Source organism: Schistocerca gregaria, chromosome 4 (assembly GCF_023897955.1).
Source record: "Schistocerca gregaria isolate iqSchGreg1 chromosome 4, iqSchGreg1.2, whole genome shotgun sequence".
NCBI lineage: Eukaryota > Metazoa > Arthropoda > Insecta > Orthoptera > Acrididae > Schistocerca > Schistocerca gregaria.
The window spans coordinates 384018138-384043572 of NC_064923.1; the positions used below are offsets into that span (position 1 = coordinate 384018138).

Genomic DNA, 25435 nt, shown 5'->3' on the forward strand with positions numbered 1-25435 from the left:
CCAGTTCGATGTTACATAGAGTAGGCGAAGGAACTTGCCCACCTTCTTGCAGCGGTGTACCGTAGGTTTATAGAAGAGCGTAGCGTTCCAAGAGATTGGAAAAGGGCACAGGTCACCCCTGTTTTCAAGAAGGGACGTCGAACAGATGTGCGGAACTATATACCTATATCTCTAACGTCGATCCGTTGTAGAATTTGGGAACTCGTATTATGTTCGAGTATAATGACTTTTCTACTGTGTAGGAATCAGCATGGGTTTCGAAATAGACGATCCTGTGAAACGGAGCTCGCGCTATTCGTTCACGAGACTCAGAGGGCCATAGACACGGGTTCCCTTGTAGATGCCGTGTTTCTTGACTTCCGCAAGGTGTTCGATACAGTTCCCCACAGTCGTTTAATGAACAAAGTAAAAGCATTTGGACTATCATACCAATTGTGTGATTGGACTGAAGAGTTCCTAGATAACAGAACGCAGCATGTCATTCTCAATGGAGAGTAGTCTTCCGTAGTAAGAGTGATATCAGGTGTGCCGCAGCCGTTGCTATTCACAATACAGGGTGTTACAAAAAGGTACGGTCAAACTTTCAGGAAACAATCCTCACACACAAATAAAGAAAAGATGTTATGTGGACATGTGTCCGGAAACGCTTAGTTTCCATGTTAGAGCTCATTTTAGTTTCATCAGTATGTACGGTACTTCCTCAATTCACCGCCAGCTGGACCATTTGAAGGAAGGTAATGTTGACTTCGGTGCTTGTGTTGACATGCGACTCATTGCTTTACAGTACTAGCATCAAGTATGTCAGTACGTAACATCAACAGGTTAGTGTTCATCACGAACGTGGTTTTGCATTCGGTGTAACGTTTACAAATGCGGAGTTGGCAGATGCCCATTTGATGTATCTATTGGCACGGGGTAATAGCCGTGGTGCGGTACGTTTGTATCGAGAGAGAATTCCAGAACGAATGTATCCCGACACGAAGACGTTCGAAGCAATTGATTGGCGTCTTAGGGAGCACGGAACATTCCAAACTATGACTCGCGACATGGGAAGACCTAGAACGACGAGCACACCTGCAATGGACGAGGCATTTCTTCTTGCAGTTGATGATAACCCTAATGTCAGTGTTAGAGAAGTTGCTGCTGTATCAGGTGACGTTGACCACGTCACTGTATGGATAGTGCTACGGGAGAGCCTGTTGTTTCCGTAGCATGTACAGCGTGTGCAGGTACCAGCTGATTGGCCTCCACGGGTAAACTTCTGTGAATGGTTCGTCCAACAATGTATCAATCCTTATTTCAGTGAAAATGTTTTCTTTACGGATGAGGCTTCATTCCAACGTGATCAAATTGTAAATTTTCACAATCAACATGTGTGGGCTGAAGAGAATCCGCACGCAATTGTGCAATCACGTCATCAACACAGATTTTCTGTGAACGTTTGGGCAGTCATCGTTAGTGATGTCTTGATTGGGCCCCATGTACTTCCACCTACGCTCAATTTAGCACGTTATCATGATTTCATACGGGATACTCTACCTGTGCTGCTAGAATATGTGCCTTTACAAGTACGACACAACATGTGGTTCATGCACGATTGAGCTCCTGCACATTTCAGTCGAAGTGTTCGTACGCTTCTCAACAACGGACTCGTTGACCGATGGATTGGTAGATGTGGACCAATTCCAAGGCCTCCACGCTCTCCTGACCTCAACCCTCTTGACTTTCATTTATGGGGGCATTTGAAAGCTCTTGTCTACGCAACCCCGGTACCAAATGTAGAGACTCCTGTGAACGGCTGTGATATAATACGCCATTCAACAGGGCTGCATCAGCGCATCAGGGATTCCATGAGACGGAGGGTGGATACATGTATCCTCGCTAACGGACGAAATTTTGAACATTTCCTGTAACAAAGTGTTTGAAGTCACGCTGGTACATGCTGTTGCTGTATGTTTCCATTCCATGATTAATGTGATTTGAAGAGTAGTAATAAAATGAGCTCTATCATGGGAAGTAATCGTTACCGGACACATGCCCACGTAACATTTTCTTTCTTTGTGTGTGGGGAATGTTTCCTGAAAGTTTGGCCGTATCTTTTTGTAACACACTGTATACATAAATGACCTTGTGGATAACATCGGAAGGTCACTGAGTCACTTTGAGGCTGATGCTGTGGTAAATCGAGAGGTTGTAACAATGGAAAATTGTACTGAAATGCAGGAGGATTTGCAGCGAATTGACGTATGGTGCAGGGAATGGCAATTGAATCTCAATGTAGACAAGATTAATGTGCTGCGAATACATAGAAAGAAAGATCCCTTATCATTTAGTAACAATATAGCAGGTAAACAACTGCAAGCAGTTAATTCCATAAATTATTTGGGAGTAGGCATTAGGAGTGATTAAAAATGGAATGATCATATAAAGTTGATCGTCGGTAAAGCAGATGCCAGACTGAGATTCATTGGAAGAACCGTAAGGAAATCCAATCTGAAAACGAAGGAAGTAGGTTACAGTGCAATTGTTCGCCCACTGCTTCAATATTGCTCACCAGTGTGGGATTCGTACCAGATAGGATTGATAGAAGAGATAGAGAAGATCCAACGGAGAGCTGTGCGCTTCGTTACAGGAGCAGTTAGTAATCGCAAAAGCGTTACGGAGATAGATAAACTCCAGTGGAAGACTCTGCAGGAGAGAGGCTCAGTAGCTCGGTACAGGCTTTTGTTGAAGTTTCGAGAACATACCTTCACCGAGGAGTCAAGCAGTATATTGCTGAAGAGACCATGAGGATAAAATCAGAGGGATTAGAGCCCACACAGAGGCATACAGACAATCTTTCTTTCCACGAACAATACGAGACTGGAATAGAAGTGAGAACCGCAGAGGTTCTCAAAGTACCCTCCGCCATAGTCAGGTGGCTTGCGGATTATGGATGTAGATGTAGATGTCAGGCTCAGAAACATTGAGGAGAATTAGTACATCTCTTAAATCGGACTTGAGATGGAAATCGTTTGCTGCCATCTAAGAAACTGACATCGTAAAGTAGAACAGACTATTCGAAATTCTTAGCGGTTCCACAGTTGTTGTCTTCAGCACGCGCCCCGTGGAGCATTGCCATCATAGAGTGTCACAAAGAGTTTTATTGTTCGTTCATCAATAAAATGGGATGGTGACATTTTGTTGAGCTACACTTGGTCACCATCCTGAAAACAACCCACAACAGCAATTCAATTCTGACACCACAGAGGTCATCCATTCTACCCCTCTACAGCTTCATTAGTATTTAGTATATATCCCATAGAATTTAGCTAGTCCATTACGGATTTTTAAGAATCCGTGACTGTTTAGTTAATGGAAATACTGAAAACTGCAACCAGTCACTTTTTTGAAATGCAGTCCGGGAAATTGAAAAAAGAACACCGTGAATTCATTGTCCCAGGAAGGGGAAACTTTATTGACACATTCATGGGGTCAGATACATCACATGATCACACTGACAGAACCACAGGCACATAGACACAGGCAACAGAGCATGCACAATGTCGGCACTAGTACAGTGTATATCCACCTTTCGCAGCAATGCAGGCTGCTATTCTCCCATGGAGATGATCGTAGAGATGCTGGATGTAGTCCTGTGGAACGGCTTGCCATGCCATTTCTACCTGGCGCCTCAGTTGGACCAGCGTTCGTGCTGGACGTGCAGACCGCGTAAGACGACGCTTCATCCAGTCCCAAACATGCTCAATGGGGGACAGATCCGGAGATCTTGCTGGCCAGGGTAGTTGACTTCACCTTCTAGACCACGTTGGGTGGCACGGGATACATGCGGACGTGCATTGTCCTGTTGCAACAGCAAGTTCCCTTGCCGGTCTAGGAATGGTAGAACGATGGATTCGATGACGGTCTGGATGTACCGTGCACTATTCAGTGTCCCCTCGATGATCACCAGAGGTGTACGGCCAGTGTAGGAGATCGCTCCCCACACGATGATGCCGGGTGTTGGCCCTGTGTGCCTCGGTCGTATGCAGTCCTGATTGTGGCGCTCACCTGCACGGCACCAAACACGCATACGACCATCATTGGCACCAAGGCAGAAGCGACTCTCATCGCTGAAGACGACACGTCTCCATTCGTCCCTCCATTCACGCCTGTCGCGACACCACTGGAGGCGGGCTGTCCATGTTGGGGCGTGAGCGGAAGACGGCCTAACGGTGTGCGGGACCGTAGCCCAGCTTCATGGAGACGGTTGCGAATGGTCCTCGCCGATACCCCAGGAGCAACAGTGTCCCTAATTTGCCGGGAAGTGGCGGTGCGGTCCCTACGGCACTGTGTAGGATCCTACGGTCTTGGCGTGCATCCGTGCGTCGCTGCGGTCCGGTCCCAGGTCGACGGGCACGTGCACCTTCCGCCGACCACTGGCGACAACATCGATGTACTACGGAGACCTCACGCCCCACGTGTTGAGCAATTCGGCGGTACGTCCACCCGGCCTCCCGCATGCCCACTATACGCCCTCGCTCAAAGTCCGTCAACTGCACATACGGTTCACGTCCACGCTGTCGCGGCATTCTACCAGTGTTAAAGACTGCGATGGAGCTCCGTATGCCACGGCAAACTGGCTGACACTGACGGCGGCGGTGCACAAATGCTGCGCAGCTAGCGCCATTCGACGGCCAACACCGCGGTTCCTGGTGTGTCCGCTGTGCCGTGCGTGTGATCATTGCTTGTACAGCCCTCTCGCAGTGTCCGGAGCAGGTATGGTGGGTCTGACACACCGGTGTGAATGTGTTCTTTTTTCCATTTCCAGGAGTGTAGTTATTAATGCCATGAAGCAGTTCCTGAACCTTTTCAGACTCATCTTGAGTCGGTGTACAAGAGGATGCATAGTTATTTCCTGGGTGCTGGCACTGTGGAAAGATGATGTAACATGCTTTAAATTATCGCCATAAGTGTTCTTTATACGGTGATTTCGATCCAATATTTAATTTTGTACTCACTGGGACAGTATGGGCGGCTTTTGTTGTTAACGTCCATCAACCTGCCTCCATTGTCATGGAGCGCTAGTACCAAATGATTATGTTTTATAGAATGTGTATGGATATACAATGTAATAACGAAATTTTGCCAGCATCCAACAAGTGTTGTTCAACGAGTACTTGTTACAAAACTCTTCACAGCAAGATATGCGTTGCTCAGATATGTTATTTCTCTTTTATTATGCGTGTTAAAGTTGATTTATGGGGAAATACTTTAATCAATAGCGGAGTTAACACGAAACTCCCAAAAAAATTAGTAAATAGATTGCTACAAGAACAAACGTCAATTGAGCTGATACCTTATTGTTGTTCTTGTATTACCATATAATACAAACAATTTATGAGCAAATACTTCAATAGACACACATTAACATTAATTTCCAGGAATGAAATAGTACAAAGTTATAATATTTGCAATGAACTGCAGCTGTTTTTATAACCATGAACTTCATATTTAAAAGGCAGTAACAACAAAATTTCAAATGACTTGCATACTTGTTTCCGTTCTTACATTAACATGGTCAGTAATGTTAGCAACTGCAGACTATGTTTATTTCAGCTAAAAGTAGTGTAGATGTAACTATTCATTTATTTTGACAGTAGCGGGTTTGGACACTAAGACATAAAGAACGAGAGTTGTTCTGTGGTAGAATATTTACGTTGACATCAATGTGGTTACCTGTTACAATAATACTCACGCATACTGTCGCAGTAACTACAAAATTTCATTTTGGATCAAAATCGGCAAATAATACTCAAGGCGATGAATTACAGTATGTTTCACATTGTCCCAGAGCCAGCACCCAGCAATACGCTTTGAAATAGCTGTGTAACCTCCTATAATATGTCATGAAGTGGCCTCAGTGAAGAGTTGCTCACCCCAGTACATTTACGCTTCGTAGCCTTTTGCCGTCTGTCGTTCTTGGTAGGTCAGTCAGTCATTGCGTGTGGACAGCGCTTGTGAGCCAGCGTAGCTTTTTTTTTTAGCTTTTGACAGACGTTGAACTTAGTTTGTAAGTGCCATTGCAGCCGCACGGGTTAAACTCTTTTATTTTTAAACATAGAAAATTTTCTAGACTTTTCAGGACATTTTCACGCTGCTTTGGAGTATATATGTTTTTCCAATCGGATGACTTCTACTTGGCAGGAGTATAAACTTAACGCATAATCAGGTGTTCAGGTATTGCTTTCGCTTTCTAGATAGCTAATTTAACTGGGGAATCTGCCGAATCTTGTTCGCCTTTCACGCTATCTTCACTAAACTTACTGTTAGCTACGATATTAATTCTGTAATGTAATGTTTAAGCTTACAGACCTTTGATAAATAGGTACAGTGTACAGTATCCAACTTAAATTTGTCGCTGTATCGATTACATTCTTTGTTATTGTAACGAGTAAAATATTTTGGGCGCTTTTCAGAGACTTGTTAGAGCTTTTTTTGTACAGTATTATTTTAATTTTCTCAGACTGGGCTTTTTCTGCTCAAGTCGTACCGGCCAACCTTCGTTATTCTGCCAAGGAAACTGATCAGTCATGATTATTGTGCCTAAAATTGCTTCTGCCTGATATCTCAACTTATGTTCTTCCTACTTTGTCGTGGATCAAATTTTATTTCACTTTCAGCTTTGGTGAGACTTTCATATAGTCCGATCGACAGTCTAGATAATCTCGTTGGCTCCATTCTTTTAGTATGTTTCGTATCCTAATAAATGTTAATATATTTTTCAGTTTTTCTTAGTGGGCTTAGTCTGTACATTACAACTTCGCTATAATTAAGACCCAAAATTACGCTCATTATTATTCGTTCTTTCATGAGTATTTTTGCAATGTCTCTAAATCGTCTTCAAATGAGTGTTTCAGATTCATAAAGACATTCTTGTTTGACAACTGTGTTGTAGTGACTCAGTTCATTATATTTTGAAATATTTCTTTGTTACAGATGTCTTTTATAAAATTGAAAGCATTTTTAATTTCGTGACGACACATTTCGTAATCAAATTTTTGCGTGTCATACTCCTCAGTTGTTTCGTTTCAATATTTGTACTCAGAAACTCTCGTTTTTCCGTGTAACGTTTTCAGAAATCTGATTGCCGTGATGTTGCTGGACTTGTATTTTACCTTCCGAGTTATATTTGGATTCTTACTGTTTGTTTTTTTGTAAGAAATTGTGTCCTTTGAATGTCCCGCAATGCAATCATAGGGTCGTCTGCAAATGCTAAGCAGTCTGTCATAATTCTGAAACTTCCTGGCAGATTAAAACTGTCTGCCGGACAGAGACTCGAACTCGGGACCTTTGCCTTTCGTGGGCAAGTGCTCTAGCAACTGAGATACCCAAGCACGACTCGCGCACCGTCCTCACAGCTTTACTTCCGACAGTACCTCACCTCCTGCCTTCCAAACTGTACAGAAGCTCTCCTGCGAACCTTGCAGAACTAGCACTCCTGAAAGAAAGGATATTGAGGAGACAAGTTCTTGGTGCGTTGTGAGTGCTACTTGTAACGGTGATGAAGTAATTGTCATTCTTCCATGACCATACCATATTTCTTCTATTTTTAGTCACAGTAATTGTAGGTTACATTGTCGAGAAGAGAGGTACCTAGCCATTTTGAGGCAGATACGTGTTGCAGATCATGCTTCCTCTAGACCACACTCCTCTCTAGCGGCACTAGTAGCACTCATTCCCAGCACCTCTATTTAAAATCAACAGAATTGAAATGTGTGCCCTATACTTATTGTTTGCAAGTCACTTGGCTGCCGGGCTCCTTTCATCTGAACTGACTGAAATTGGAGACCTCCATGTAGCGAATTCTGTTTCTGAACACTACCACCTATAACAAAAACAACAACAACAACAATAATAATAATAATAATAATAATATGTAGTAGCCATTACATAGTTACTGTTGATTTGTGATGTGAGCTAGTCTGTTTCTCAGTGGCTGAATGAGTAATAAGGTCAGTTCCATTGCAGGGAGTACCTACAACTCGTAGTGCGCATTCACCTGAGATGTACAAACATACATGACGTGTACGTATCAGTTTTGCCGTCACAGATGCATGCTACAAAGCAAATAGTACGTGTGTCGTGGGTGGACTATATCAGAAACGCGTTGTTAAGACTTTCTTTTCCCAAGCTGTAACCTCTGTCAAATTGAGTCACGCACTAATGCAAGTGCATGTACTTGGAAAGGAATGGAATTATTGTAACTAATGTAATCGCTGTTAATCTATTTAAATGGTGATATCAGTAATTGCCATTAAAAATAATTTTGTTTTGTGACCGGAACAACATCGATGCTTTTCTTTTTACCCATTAGAATATTTCATTTTATCCCTCAGGAAATACTTGCTTCCACGTTGGAAAGAACTGAAATGGAATAATCAACTCTTAAAACCTATATAAAGATGTTAAAAGAGTGGCTTGATGCAAGAAAGCCATGTTTTCTAGTCCAATGTTACGGAATGACGTCTCAGACTGCGACCGATTAATGTAGGAATGGGTAAACACACCAATGTGTAGAACTAGATCACACAGTACCCATCCATCAGAGTATCTATGCTGTCACTGATTGGCGTTGACATATTTATAAATGTGCTGAAACTGTCACTACAATCACGGCAGATTTTGCAGCGTCGCATTTTTGCCTGTCTTGGTTACGTTAATGTAGCAGTATGTGGTCCCCTCCCACCTACGTTCTCATATGAAAAGAATATTTTTGGACTTGAGTGCCATAGAACAGGATCCATATTGTGGTTTCACCGAATGCATATATTTAGTTAACTAATTGCACAACATAACCGTGCCGGAAGCCTTTAACAGCAAAGCATGTCTGTTACTTTTTTCATTGGAAGTGGCAAAGAATAAATTTTATATTCAGTGGGATGAAATTTATTCGTTATTTGGAATAATAAACAAAGCACCACCACAACTGATTTAAAAATATCTCTAGGAAGGTGCAGAAGTCTCTTCTGTAGAAAAAAATAGATACCCTGAAAAACATTAGGTGCCATTGGTTTATCCGTTTTGGTTGGAGAAAAAGTAGCTGCTTTTGTAAATTACGCTGTAGGAGATATAGCAACTAAACTGCTACTTGTTACAGTGTAACATTAGGTGCTTCACTATTTTCAGATAAATCTTGAAACACTAAGTGAATACACCAAGATTTCCCACACACAAATTTCATAAACGCCAAACGTGACAGATGAATGACACATGGTATTAATCGTTCCATTCGATTAAACTCTAAACTTAGCAAATACATCCTCTGAACTATGAAGTACAGTAAAATATCTAGAATCACAGTACTATGTATAGAAACGACCTTGTCTGAAGCTGGACATTTGATTTGTGGATGAAGAGTATCTTAAGTACGTGTTTAACGTGTAAACAGAAAACACAGGACACAGAGTACTGACAGAACGACTGAGGCAAGAGTAAAATTTTGCTATTAGACAAGCAGGGGACTTAAAATCAATATACTATTTTGTGCCTGCGTAGGTCTCCCAGGTGTAGTAGTTCGTGATATTTTTAACAGTCAGCGAATGATGATGGCACCCGGTTGTGATTCACATTTTAATGTGGTGTCCACTTGGAACACTGAGATATTGTGTCAGATGGTGTTTTAAACGCTGCACCGAATAAAATGATATCTTTTAAAGTTCATACGTCTATCCATACGTGGACCTACCACTATCTTCATTTTCTTTTTTTTTCAGGTTAATGGCACTTATGTCCGTCTCGTAGCTACAAAATTTTATGAAACTCTCATTCTTTTAAAGTCGTTTAGAGGCTAGGCTGGTATCAAAATTTTAGAACATCCTTAAGGCGATGTGATACGAAACAGGATTTACACATTAATTACGCACTATTTAGAACTTAGTTAAAAGTAATTAGATTGTAGGAGATCAGGATTTTCCATAAATACCCATAAAAAAAGTTGTCAACGGTTCAGTGGCAGATCTTTCGTAAGGTCTTCAAATTTAACATTTAATTCACTACAGCGAAGATTTCCACTTTCTTCGTGTGTATAATAGTCAACATGAATTTCTAAAAAACTCTAGGCGAGAGAAGCATTCGTTATTTGGATATTATATTTGCAAGTGTTCTATGATTTTTGCACTTTCACCGCTAGCTCTTAGTACAGAAGCAAATTCCTAACCAGAGTCCTCAGTTTCCTGTAAAATTTGTCGTTGCAGTGACATTCCTCAACTGGCTGAACTCCATTTGGAGCATCTGTCTTTCTCATACTGTTTACTTCAAATGTATTGCTCCTTAGTTTCAAATGGAAATCACATGTCCATATATCCTCCAGTAAGGAAGGATGTAAACGATATGTACTAATATGTTTTTGTATACTTTTAGCGAAGCTGCTTCATTTAAAACAACATAGCACACAAAGTAATACGATAAGTAACAAGTAATTACCTCAGAGCTAATATTCTCGAATAAGTCTTAAATTCTGCGCAGCTTATTCTGTATCGGGCTGACAAGAAAACCAATAGCACTTCATAGAGAATAATATTGTGTGGAATACAGTTCTACAGCAAACAATATGTGCTAGTCATTTACTTCATAAGAAAAATGGTGGACAACTAGCACGTAGGGATGCTAAATTACAGTCTAACGCTGCTTCTATGTGTTGTATCCAAATCAAGGCCTTCGTTCGTGGTCGTAATTGTGGAGATAATTACCAGTAATCAAGGACGATACCGCACGGTGGAATGATACGCTAATCATGTTATTCATGGAAGATAACTTGTAATAGTGTGCAGTTAAAGTAACAAATTCCACGCAGCGGAGCGGTACTAGTACACATGTGTGTGTGTGTGTGTGTGTGTGTGTGTGTGTGTGTGTGTTTACGGGGCTGACCTAATTTATTCATGCTTGGCGGTGGCATTATAAATGTCTTACAGATATTATTAAAAATGCTCCTATGGTAGCGAGTAACGTAAGATCACCAGAAAAATGTTTACCAGACAGAGTACGTTATGTGACATTAGAACGACCACTGAACTTTCGTAGCGTGGATAGATACAGAAAGCGAGTGGAGCGAAATCACCTGTTCTATCATTACCTGGGTCTGCGCTGAATATGAGGATGTATCGTTGTCGAAAGTAAAATATAATCCGGCCTTAAAATGATCCTTCCTAAGAAGAAAAATGTGCCTAAGGCTAATTCTAACGCATGAGACCGATGTGAACGTGAAACGCTTACATATTTGTTCAGATCTACCTACGCCAGAGAGGTATTCGACGTGCACAACGACAATCACTCTTAACAGTGACAAAAGAACAATGTCAAAAGTAATATGATGAGTATAAAAAATACCCAACTGCTTCCGAGAACGTAACAAATGATTCCTGGTAAATTAACGTGGTATGATACTAAACGCTGTAACCTATAGGAAATTGTTAAATCTAAACAATTTTGTCATATTTATTTCACGCTTTTGTAAATGTGGAAGGACACGTACTATAGCGACGTAATGTATGGGATGGTTTAAAAAAATATTAAATTTCAAAAAATTTATTGCAGTAATCTGGTTCCGACAACCTACGTTCTCGGCATAACAGACGTATACCAGAACTGAAAACTTCCCTCCAAAATTTTAGGTACATAGTTACAGTTGGTGAGAAATTGAACGCTGTCCCTCCATCCAATCAATCTCCCCCCCCCCCCCCCCCACGTCGCGATGTAGAAGCCTCTACTTTATGAAGGCAACGGGAGCAAACGCAACCGTGGTTAACTGTCAATGACGGTATCAAATTAAGTACAACAAAATAAAAATAATATTTTGAAACAGTTTCACAGAACCCTTAGACGCATATTTAAGGTAACTATGCCAACAACTCAGTTTATTATTGTCGCTTTGGGATCATAAAATTAAACTAAGTATTTGTTCATCCATGTACAGATAAATCTACCAACTGTGATGACATAAATTTTGGAGAAAACCAATAAAACAAGACGCTTTAGCGTGATTCACCATAGGAAATAATTTAAAATAATTTTTTACTAGCGGACGAGCTGATGAAGTGATCCAGATTGCACGTAGAGATAATTTGACAGTGTTAACGGTTTCTTAACTGTTTACTTGTGCCGTGTTACAATCAAGCAATATGAAATGGCATGCTAGTTTGTGTAACATGTTTCCAGTTTCTTTCTGTGATGGTCGTTAATGCTTGCAAGCAACATTTAAGCTCTCATATATAGAAATATATGAACCAAGGACCTTGCCGTTGGTGGGGAGGCTTGCGTGCCTCAGTGATACAGATAGCCATACCGTAGGTGCAACCGCAACGGAGGAGTGTCTGTTGAGAGGCCAGACAATTGCGTGGTTCCTGAAGAGGGGCAGCAACCTTTTCAGTAGATGAAGGGGCAACAGTCTGGATGATTGACTGATCTGGCCTTGTAACACTAACCAAAAAGGCCTTGCGGTGCTGGTACTCCGAACGGTTGAAAGCAAGGGAAAACTACAGCCTTAATTTTTCCCGAGGGTATGCAGCTTTACTGTATGGTTTATGACGATGACGTCCTCTTGGGTAAAATATTCCGGAGGTAAAATAGTACGCCATTCGGTTCTCCGGGCGGGGATTACTCAAGAGGACGTCGTCAGCAGGAGAAATAAAACTGGCGTTCTACGGATCGGAGCGTGGAATGTAAGATCCCTTAATAGGGCAGGTAGATTAGAAAATTTAAAAAGGGAAATGGATAGGTTAATGTTAGGTATAGTGGGAATTAGTGAAGTTCGGTGGCAGGAGGAACAAGACTTCTGGTCAGGTGACTACAGGGTTATAAACACAAAATCAAATAGGGGTAATGCAGGAGTAGGTTTAATAATGCATAGGAAAATAGGAATGCGGGTAAGCTACTGTAAACAGCATAGTGAACACATTATTGTGGCCAAGATAAATACGAAGCCCACACCTACTACAGTAGTACAAGTTTATAAGCCAACTAGCTCTGCAGATGACGAAGAATTTTAAGAAATATATGATGAAATAAAAGAAACTATTCAGATAGTGAAGGGAGACCAAAATTTAATAGTCATGGGTGACTGGAATTCGAGTGTAGGAAAAGGAGAGAAGGAAACATAGTAGGTGGATATGGACTGGGGCTATGAAATGACAGAGGAAGCCGCCTGGTAGAATTTTGCGCAGAGCTCAACTTAATCATAGCTAACACTTGGTTTAAGAATCATGAAAGAAAGTTGTATACATGGAAGAACCCTGGAGATACTAAAAGGTATCACATAGATTATATAATGGTAAGACAGAGATTTAGGAACCAGATTTTACACTGTAAGACATTTCCAGGGGCAGATGTGGACTCTGACCACAATCTATTGGTTATGAACTGTAGATTAAAACTGAAATAACTGCAAAAAGGTGGGAATTTAAGGAGATGGGACCTGGATAGCTGACTAAACCAGAGGTTGTAAAGAGTTTCAGGGAGAGCGTAAGGGAACAAATGGCAGAAATGTGAGAAAAAAATACAGTACATGAAGAATGGGTAGCTTTGAAGAATGAAGTAGTGAAGGCAGCAGAAGATCAAGTAGGTAAAAAGCTAGGGCTAGTAGAAATCCTTGGGTAACAGACGAAATATTGAATTTAATTGATGAAAAGAGAAAATATAAAAATGCAGTAAATGAAGCAGGCAAAAAGGAATACAAACGTCTGAAAAATGAGATCGACAAGAAGTGCAAAATGGCTAAGCAGAGATGGCTAGAGGATAAATGTACGGATGTAGAGGCTTATTTCACTAGAGGTAAGATAGATACTGTCTACAGGAAAATTAAAGAGACCTTTGGGGAAAAGAGAACCACTTGTATGAATATCAAGAGCTCAAATGGAAACCCAGTTCTAAGCAAAGAACGGAAAGCAGAAAGGTGGAAGGAGTATATAGAGGGTTTATACAAGGGCCATGTACTTGAGGACAATATTCTGCATCCATTTCCCTTTATCGTTCTTCCACTTCTTTTCCTTTACTGATCATCTTCTTGAATATTTTGTTTCGAAACAAAATCAAATTATGACATGTAAATCATTGTTCGCAAAAGGTCCCGAGATATGCAAATGAATTTCTTCTGTAAAATAAAGATCACATTCATCAGATTATTTCCGTATGGTATACTAGGCCTACAGAGAGGAAATATGATCCGGAAATGCTCCAATATTCATCCGAAATATAAACATCTACGCACTGATACGGTAATCAACCTTGTTGGAAGAATCTGGATGACAAATGTTTTCCCCATCATCACATAACCGTACGTCTACCATCACATTGCTAGCCGTGCGTTACTGCCCTTTTGTAGCATTCTGACACTCAATTTTCTATCACCGTACAGCCAGTTTTAACATCTTCGACCCGTGCCGTGCGTTACTACCCTTTTCTAGCACTCTGCCACAGAATTTTCTATCACCGTACAGTCATTTTTAAAGTCTCCCACCCGTATTTCCATAAGGATGACAAATACATGGTGCAGATGTACTACCTGATCCACTACGTTCGCTAATGAGCCAGATAACAGCATGAACCAGTGATAGTGGATGGAGTTTCGGGATTCCTGGTGCGATGTGGCATTGATTTCATTTTTATTTTTTGCCGAGCAGTCTCGTTCTGGTTATGCTGCTTTCCCTATACAGCGATATCCATCTTTGCAGCTTCCTTTATACACTCCTGGAAATGGAAAAAAGAACATATTGACACCGGTGTGTCAGACCCACCATACTTGCTCCGGACACTGCGAGAGGGCTGTACAAGCAATGATCACACGCACGACACAGCGGACACACCAGGAACCGCTGTGTTGGCCGTCGAATGGCGCTAGCTGCGCAGCATTTGTGCACCGCCGCCGTCAGTGTCAGCCAATTTGCCGTGGCATACGGAGCTCCATCGCAGTCTTTAACACTGGTAGCATGCCAAAACAGCGTGGACATGAACCGTATGTGCAGTTGACGGACTTTGAGCGAGGGCGTATAGTGGGCATGCGGGAGGCCGGGTGGACGTACAGCCGAATTGCTCAACACGTGGGGCGTGAGGTCTCCACAGTACATCGATGTTGTCGCCAGTGGTCGGCGGAAGGTGCACGTGCCCGTCGACCTGGGACCGGACCGCAGCGACGCACGGATGCACGCCAAGACCGTAGGATCCTACGCAGTGCCGTAGGGGACCGTACCGCCACTTCCCAGCAAATTAGGGACACTGTTGCTCCTGGGGTATCGGCGAGGACCATTCGCAACCGTCTCCATGAAGCTGGGCTACGGTCCCGCACACCGTTAGGCCGTCTTCCGCTCACGCCCCAACATCGTGCAGCCCGCCTCCAGTGGTGTCGCGACAGGCGTGAATGGAGGGACGAATGGAGACGTGTCGTCTTCAGCGATGAGAGTCGCTTCTGCCTTGGTGCCAATGATGGTCGTATGCGTGTTTGGTGCCGTGCAGGTGAGCGCCACAATCAGGACTGCATACGACCGAGGCACACAGGGCCAACACCCGGTATCATGGTGTGGGGAGCGATCTCCTACACTGGCCGTACACCTCTGGTGATCGTCGAGGGGACACTGAATAGTGCACGGTACATCCAAACCGTCATCGAACCCATCGTTCTACCATTCCTAGACCGGCAAGGGAACTTGCTGTTCCAACAGGACAATGCACGTCCGCATGTATCCCGTGCCACCCAACGTGATCTAGAAGATGTAGGTCAACTACCCTGGCCAGCAAGATCTCCGGATCTGTACCCAATTGAGCATGTTTGGGACTGGATGAAGCGTCGTCTCACGCGGTCTGCACGTGCAGCACGAACGCTGGTCCAGCTGAGGCGCCAGGTGGAAATGGCATGGCAAGCCGTTCCACAGGACTACATCCAGCATCTCTACGATCGTCTCCATGGGAGAATAGCAGCCTGCATTGCTGCGAAAGGTGGATTTACACTGTACTAGTGCCGACATTGTGCATGCTCTGTTGCCTGTGTCTATGTGCCTGTGGTTCTGTCAGTGTGATCATGTGATGTATCTGAGCCCAGGAATGTGTCAATAAAGTTTCCCCTTCCTGGGACAATGAATTCACGGTGTTCTTATTTCAATTTCCAGGAGTGTACATTTTGACGTAGATCTATTGGTGTATACTATCTATTCTCAAAGGAGTAAATTTTGTTCTTTGTGCCTCTATGGTTAAACTGTTCGTGTGTTCAATTTTAGCAATCGGAGAATTCACGATTACATGCGTGAGGAAAAAATACCACAACGAAGCAACCGATATACTGCACCGCTGATTACCCTCAGGCGCGCGGATACGGTCTTGGTCCACTCCATCTCCCTACGCTACATGCTGACGAGCTACTGGTTGATTTATACTTGCTAAAGCGTTAGGAAAATATTCAGGTACATAGAGAGTGAATACCCCTTCTTCAAACTGCATATTGTTAAGATGATCCAAGGCGCATAAATAAAGTAAGCCTGTCTAGCACTATTGTATTATATTTTCGTGCAGTATTATTTGGCGCTGCATTTATTTTACAGTGTTATGTTCACTTCACAACTATTTTCCTGCCAAGCTGAAGAAAATGTTATCTATTCAACTTGACTATGTTTCCGAACTTAGTTACTCATACATCTCAGTAGATGTTATTGGTAAAATGGTATAACTGTTCATACAAAATAAAGGAAGGTATAAGGCTCTTAGGGTGGATCGTGAATCTTCATGGATAGAATAGTTCGTAAGCGCAGTGTCCGCCAAAGATAATTTTCAGAGTTCGACTCCCAGTCCAGCAAACGGTTCTAATACGGCAGGATGTTTCACAACACTTCTCCATCCGATGGAAAGATTTGTTATTTTGTAAGTCCACTTTCGACAAACAACACCTCTTGTTAGGTCAGTAATGACATTGTGAGAAAGCATTACGCCTTATTAATATGTTGATATTGATCGAAAACGGTTATTCTAATTCTTTTATGAACTGGAGATTTATAGAAGAGGCTGAAGTAGGCAGTATGACTACAACATATTTGTTGTTTTCAGTTACACAAATGTCGTTCTATTGACAGATATTGTATTTATTACAGAATTATTTTTCATTTCAATAGTAACCGGATTTTTAACCTGTGAAGATGTTACCACTTGGATGACAAATAAATAATGAAGGAATTGCATAACAGTTGTTTTTCAACCGAAAGGTTTCGTTATAGTTGAGGCAATATAATTCATACGGTCGCAGTAGGATTTGAATACTGCCTAAGTAAATCGTCAGAGTAATCAATGTGTTTGGGATGTGACACAGATATGCAGAGTAGGCCTATTGCTACCGTTTATTTGAAGTGATATGAAGCTGTATTTATTGTGGCAATGAATACCATAGCATATAGCTTAGCAGAAATAAATGGAACTCGTTATGAAAGGTAATAATTCAGAACTGGCAGATAAATATGGAAACTAGAAAGGTAATTGCGAAGGAATTTTGGATAATGGAAGAAGTAATTTAATTCTTCGTCGAAAGGCGAAACAAAAATATTCAAGAAGATGATCAGTAAAGGAAAAGAAGTGGAAGAACGATAAAGGGAAATGGATGCAGAATAAAAGTGGAGAGATGGAAATGGTCTTTGGAAAGACAAATTAAGCATATAATAGAATGAAAACAAAGTTCTTAGAATTAAAAGCATTAAGAACGCAAAGGAAACTCCACGCAGAGGAGATAATTGACAGGTGGATAGAGTTTACTGAGGGCCTGAGGGCTCCGCATTTGCTCGTCTAGAAGAAGATCTTACAACGTAAATGCATCACTTTGATTTACAATACAACTGTAAGATTGTTACTGACAACTGGTAAGAATTCGACTTGCTACGGAGAAACATAGATGCATGTTTTACATCTCTAACGTAACTGCACGAGATTTAAGTTTTCACAAATCAAATTTATTGCCCAGTCAACAAATGTTATTGTCTCGGGTAGTTGACCCCAGCAGTTGCACAGCAATAAATTATCTGATTCGAGCACCAAATGTTGTATAACAGATCATAGATTTAATAAATTAATGAACTAGCCGGAAGAATACCAGACTGTGTTCGAAGCTACAACTTACGACAAGATATCCTCACTCAAACCAATACAATGGTTAATTGTCCTGTAGGTCAATTAGATATGAAATTGAAATAACTTTTTCCACTAACTGCTCTGCCGCACTGCTAAATTATCAGTGTCTTAACTGATCCTGAATGATTCTAAGTCTTGAGACACTCCCAGAAACTAAGAAGAAAATTACACAAAACTTCTCAAAGTCCACGTGGAACGAGAAATATTTTCAAACACGCAAGTCGCAACTGGACCACCGCTCATATAGACCGACAGACCTCAAAGCCAAACAGACTGACTACCAGGCTGCGAGAACCAGACAACAACGAGTGGTGTTACTGCCAACACATACTGCCATGCTGTCAGTGTATCTGTCTTCATGTATAAAATTCTGAATTTAACTAATTTTCAGCTGAATTTAATCTCTCATCTTCTAAGAGTTATCGATCATAAGATTATCGCAGTCGACACGTCTCTTCGGAAGCAACAGTTTGAACGCTGAAATTATTTTGTGGCATGATTACACTATAAGTTATAACGTGCTTAAGTTGTGATTAAATATATTATTCTCTGTAACTTCTTTTATACAAAAAGCTCAGATGAAATCTTTATGTCATGTGATGCGTAATAAAACTTCTCATATGATATCTCGTGTGTTTCTCAACACACTATGGTTTGCGCTGGACGTGCGCAGATGGTTACAGGCAATTTAGACTTTCCAACTGCCAGTGCTGTTGACGTCGCGGGATTGCTAAAAATCGCACACGTGTACCGTACTCGGCTTTTCGAAAGAGAGACGTTGAACGGCGGAAAATGCAGGTTCCGAGAGGCGAGAAACCATCCCATAATAGCTGCCAGCGCAAATCAAGCTTGACGCATGCCCATCGCAACCAGTACGTCGATACGATATGTCGTGTTACAAGAGGTATATCGCATTCATAAGAAAAACGTTTTTGAACCTATAGAAACAGAAATATAAAGTATTCAATACATCTACAGAGCTTTCATTTAATATGTTAAATCCTGGATGCATCAAAGAGGTCATTTAGACCCGGCAACCATCCACTTTATCAATAAAATCGCTTCATAATTGTTTATTTTTGTTTAAATTCTGTGTAATCCTTAGCAACAGAATTGGCTTTTTTTTTAAAGGAAACATTATTTGGTGCCCGTCAAAAATCATCTGTTTCTCTTTACTAATTTCTTAATGCACACATCTAGTGCCAGCTTTCAAATAGTTTATTTATCTTGAGTTTGGTTAACGATTCCTGAAAAGCTTGAAGATAAAGCTTTCTTTGATCAGGAAGATGACAGTGATTTAGAGACTCATGGAGCCTGGGATAATAAATCTGCAACTTCCAGCATTCGAAGCGAAGAATAATTAGAGCAGTGTTGATTTTAGTTTTGGTTGTGATGGAAGTGAGTGACGTAACATACCGCAACGACGAACTGGATTTCGAGTACAAAACAAGGAGAAAATTCAAACTGAACGATTAACAGGTAGTATAGCTGTTGCTCTAAGAACTCATGGGACTGGTTTATATTAGAGAAGAGGGTGCATTGTATAAATTTGAAACGTAGACACATTCTTACTATCAAGAAAAAATAGGCAATATATTACATCTGACGGGGTGAATCATTTTTTGGGATATGATCAGACAAAATAAATCAGTTTGGCTCCTTATGTAATAAAAACAATTACAATTTGGAAGAAACCTCAACAGATAATATTATAGATAGTTATTTTTTTAGAGTAATACCGTTATCTGAAGAACTTTTGCAGGGAAAGATTACAGATATGGTAACTTTGAAAAAGAACTTGGAAATTCCATCAGAATTGAGGCCTTTCCTATACAGATATGCCGAGTCCTTATCACATGCTCTTCAAGACAAATTGGAAAATATAGTTAACGTGGCTAGAAAGAGCAAAAGTTTCATACTGGTAAGTTTTTTGCATCACGGTGCCATAGAAGAGAAAGTGCCTAAAAAGAAACCATAGTTCAATGATAAATTTCAATCGGATGTTTATTCTCTTGTTGAGAAGCCAATATCATACAAATGCAAGAAACAGCGAAGAAGTTAGCCCTTTGAGTTACGGACAAACGTAATGGATACAGGACCCATTTTCACAGGAACATCCCAAATATCTCAAAGGTGGATCTCATAAGAGGATATCTTTCCTCCGGGACATTAGTACCACAAATATTATGTACTCATGTGGAGAAATGGCTTAACAACCCATACCTCCAGAGGAATGTTTCACAAGCCATAGACATGACGTTACTCACCAAAAAAGCGAGTACTACAGCATCGCCAAAAAAAAGTAGTTATGTGAGCTGAGATAAATCAGAGAGAAAAGTTACCAAATAAGGAGAAAATGCACAAAGCATAAAGCCATAGATATATATTTATCGTTCGAAACTAAAATATACTTTTTATACATCATGTAAATGTGTAGCCTCGGTCTAAAGTTTTATAATATCCACAATTTTGTAGCCTTCTGAAGATGAGAAATCAATTTGTCGAAACAGGTAAGGCATAGTAAAACGTATTTGTAACTGACCACTGAAAGTAATCCTAAAAAAATTAATTACAATGAGCCGGATAAATTTTCTAAGCAGTACTTCTGCATAATACCCAGTAAAATTGTAGGTTTGTTGCTTAATCTAACAAAAATTACAACACTTTTCATAAGATTGTAGGTCATGTGTTAGAAGTCACATTATTATAATAAATCCTTCCTTAGTCGGTCTGTCACCAAACCATTCAATAACTTTTTTTTGTTTGTTCTGAGGCATTGGTCCTGTAGACCCCACATTTGCGAGTCCAGCCACTCTTGCATCCAAGCATTAATAAAGCGATGCAGTATCCATTGTGGCATTCTACTTGTCCATGCAGCACGTCAGTGAAAGCGAGACACAGTGGCAGACGGCAAGTAAGCGGTCCCCTCTGTCCAACAGGGCGAGGCGATACTGCACAACACGTCGGCGGGCGTGATTGTCAGCAGCAGCCACCTGGCGCTGCAGTCGGTGACGCGCCGTCAGGCCGGCAGCTACTCCTGCATCGCGTCCAACGTCGAGGGCGACGGCCGCAGCAACGTCGTCAACCTCGCCGTCAAGTGTGAGTCCAACATTCAAGCTTGCTTCTTACTACTACCCAGGAAACCCTCAGGTACACTCAGAACCCTCACTTCTTAATTTTTCATCGTACAATTGCTACTGACATGAGTGACACCGGCTGTTGTAGAACTTCGTTCCTTTCGGCCAAACTTCACTGTAGACTGGGAATGTTACAGCACAAATAGACTTGGAGAAAGCTTTTCACATTGTTGACTGGAATACTCTCTTTCAAGTTCAGAAGATGGCAGGGGTAAAATACAGGGAGCGAAAGGCTATTTACAATTTGTACAGAAACCAGATGGCAGTTAGAGTCGAGGGACATGAAACGGAAGCAGCGGTTGGGAAGGGAGTGAGACACGGTTGTAGCCTCTCCCCGATGTTATTCACTCTGTGTATTGAGCAAGCAGTAAAGGAAACAAAAGAAAAATTCGGAGTAGGTATTAAAATCCATGGGGAAGTAAAAAAAAATTAAGGTTCGCCGATGACATTGTAATTTTGTCAGAGACAGCAAAGGACTTGGAAGAGCAGTTGAACGGAATGGACAGTGTCTTGAAAGGAGGATATAAGATGAACATCAAGAAAAGCAAAACGAGGATAATGGAGTGTAGTCGAATTAAGCCAGGTGATGCTGAGGGAATTAGATTAGGAAATGAGACACTTCAAGTAGTAAAGGGGTTTTGCTATTTGGGGAGCAAAATAACTGATGATGGTCAAAGTAGAGAAGATATAAATTGTAGACTGGCAAAAGGCAAGGAAAGCGTTTCCAGAGAAGAGAAATTTGTTAACATCGAGTATAAATTTAAGTGTCAGGAAGTCGTTTCTGAAAGTATTTGTATGGGGTGTAGCCATGTATGGAAGTGAAACATGGACGATAAATAGTTTGGACAAGAAGAGAATAGAAGCTTTCGAAATGTGGTGCTACAGAAGAATGACGAAGATTAGATGGGTAGATCACATGACTAATGAGGCATTGAATAGAACTGGGGAGAAGAGGAGTTTGTGGCACAACTTGACATGAAGAAAGGCCCGGTTGGTAGGACATGTTCTGAGGCATCAAGTGATTACAAATTTAGCATTGGAGGACACCGTGGAGGGTAAAAATCGTAGAGGGGGACCAAAATATGAATACCCTAAGCAGATGGAGAAGTATGTAGGCTGCAGTACGTACTGGGAGATGAAGAAGCTTGCACAAGATAGAGTAGCATGGAGACCTGCATCAAACCAGTCTCAGGACTGAAGACCACAACAACAACAAGCGATCGTACTCGGGAATATTTGTAAGAGAACTTCTGGAAACGGCACTTGCAATATAATCAATGGAAATCTCTCGTAAATCTTAATTCGTGCATAGATCTTCATTGGTACTGATGTTTGGATCTACTTTGTTTTATCTCCCAACTAATCCAGTCAAAGAGTGGAATCTGGGTGTGCTTTTGTGCTTGCTAGAATATATGTGGGGCTCCTGTCTTTCATTGTTTCGTAGCAGTATTATCACAGTATGAGCCGAGGATGGATGAACACACATTTACTGCAGTGGTAAATAAAATACGTTAGTTTCAGACATTGGTTTTACATTTTCGTTCGAAGAAGCATCACAAAGATTATACTCATTTGTCTCCAGGTGTACAGTATGGATGATGTTAACCCAAGAAATTTCTGCGGTGTTTTACGTTTTTAAAAATAATTATTGCTGTTCACAACAAGTAGATGTTCATGTTAGCTACAGTAGTAAGACTCATTGTCTGTTAAGAAAACATCACATATTATTTTTTCCAGAACACAATAGAATCACAAGTACATTTGAACATCCCGTTTCTTAGTTCTACATCCACATTTACATTCATCTTCCTCAAAGGACGGTATGGTGCATGGCAGATATACCGTGTACCACTACTAGTTATTTCCATTTCTGTTACACTCGCAAATAGAGTGAGGGAAAAACGAATGTCTATATGCGTCCATACCAGCCCTACGCTCTTGTATCTTATCTTCGTGCTCCTTACGACAAATACACGTTGTCGGCAGTGTAATGATTCTGTAATGAGCTTCAAATGTCCCTTCTCTACATTTTCTCATTTGTGTTTTGCTAAAAGAATGTCGTCTTTCTTCTAGGGGTTTCCATTTGTGTCCAGGTACTATCACATGTTGATCGAACCTAACAGTAATGATTCTTGCGGCACTCCTCTGAATTGCCTCAATGTCTTTCATTAATCTGACCTGGCGGATATTCCGAACACTCGATTAGTACTCAAGAAAGGGGCACACTAGTGTTCTGTCAGCGGGTTCCTTTACAGAGGAGCTAAACTTTACTAAAAGAAAGCAAAGTCCACCACTCACCTCCCCTCTACTGTCCTTAAGAGCTCGCTCCATTTGATATCACTTTGGAACGTTACGCCTGGATATTTAATCAACGTGACTGCGCCAAGCAGGACACTATTAAGGCCTAGTTCGAAAATTACTGGTTTCTTATTCATAGACATCTGCCTTGACGTCCTTATTTACATATTTTGAATGAGCTGCCATTCATCCATCACATTAATGAGAAATACTGTCTACGTTATATTGTGTCCTTCTCCAGTCGCTCAACGTCGAAACCTTCCCTAACATCGCAGTGTCATCGGCAAACTGCTGCAGATTACCGTTCACCTAGTCGTTCAGAACAGAGGTTCATACTTGTAAAGAATTTGTTTGTGGAATGTACTGCCACAACCAGCTTTTAGTTCATGTGTGGTTACACATTGTTTAGTGTGAATAACATACTTCTTCTTAGGCGTAAATCTATGTCTGAAGAGATCTGTATTAATTACATTACCACTCTTACTAATATGAGTATGTGATGTAACTTATAACTAGATTTTCAAGCCACCGAGGACTTTGTATGTTCTCTGACGTATGCAGTTACTTTCATTTTGTTATATGGCATGCTTGACAGTCTCTTGAAAAAAGTCTGACGTTATTTATTATTGGTAAATTTTGCAACCTAGTTTTAGAGCGCATGAATGAATTTCAGTTCTTCTCACAATCTCTGTATGAGTCATTTGTCTAGATGATGAATTGCTTCACGGTCGTTAACAGTATGGCTCAAACGGTGATTTCTGGCTTGAAAACTACGGCACATCTATCTCTCAGAAATCACTGGATTATTATGTAGCACCTGACTCCAGTTTGATCCAAGAAAAACCTTGGGCAAGTTAATTGTTTACTTTTAAAGACATCAGCAACAGAAAAATTACACTTCACTTAATACACTCCTGGAAATTGAAATAAGAACACCGTGAATTCATTGTCCCAGGAAGGGGAAACTTTATTGACACATTCCTGGGGTCAGATACATCACATGATCACACTGACAGAACCACAGGCACATAGACACAGGCAACAGAGCATGCACAATGTCGGCACTAGTACAGTGTATATCCACCTTTCGCAGCAATGCAGGCTGCTATTCTCCCATGGAGATGATCGTAGAGATGCTGGATGTAGTCCTGTGGAACGGCTTGCCATGCCATTTCCACCTGGCGCCTCAGTTGGACCAGCGTTCGTGCTGGACGTGCAGACCGCGTGAGACGACGCTTCATCCAGTCCCAAACATGCTCAATGGGGGTCAGATCTGGAGATCTTGCTGGCCAGGGTAGTTGACTTACACCTTCTAGAGCACGTTGGGTGGCACGGGATACATGCGGACGTGCATTGTCCTGTTGGCACAGCAAGTTCCCTTGCCGGTCTAGGAATGGTAGAACGATGGGTTCGATGACGGTTTGGATGTACCGTGCACTATTCAGTGTCCCCTCGATGATCACCAGAGGTGTACGGCCAGTGTAGGAGATCGCTCCCCACACGATGATGCCGGGTGTTGGCCCTGTGTGCCTCGGTCGTATGCAGTCCAGATTGTGGCACTCACCTGCACGGCACCAAACACGCATACGACCATCATTGGCACCAAGGCAGAAGCGACTCTCATCGCTGAAGACGACACGTCTCCATTCGTCCCTCCATTCACGCCTGTCGCGACACCACTGGAGGCGGGCTGCACCATGTTGGGGCGTGAGCGGAAGACGGCCTAACGGTGTGCGGGACCGTAGCCCAGCTTCATGGAGACGGTTGCGAATGGTCCTCGCCGATAGCCCAGGAGCAACAGTGTCCCTAATTTGCTGGGAAGTGGCGGTGCGGTCCCCTACGGCACTGCGTAGGATCCTACAGTCTTGGCG

At 41.7% G+C, this 25435-nt stretch overlaps 1 protein-coding gene across 1 annotated transcript in view; it reads left to right on the top strand.

Annotated features, from left to right (window-relative positions):
* The window catches only part of LOC126267423 (nephrin-like), a 1327372-nt gene that overhangs the window by 1050894 nt on the left and 251043 nt on the right, over positions 1-25435 (top strand). The window contains exon 9 of the mRNA XM_049972675.1: positions 21069-21228. Within this exon, the coding sequence (XP_049828632.1) occupies positions 21069-21228 (160 nt within the window). The remainder of the gene's footprint in view (positions 1-21068; positions 21229-25435) is intronic.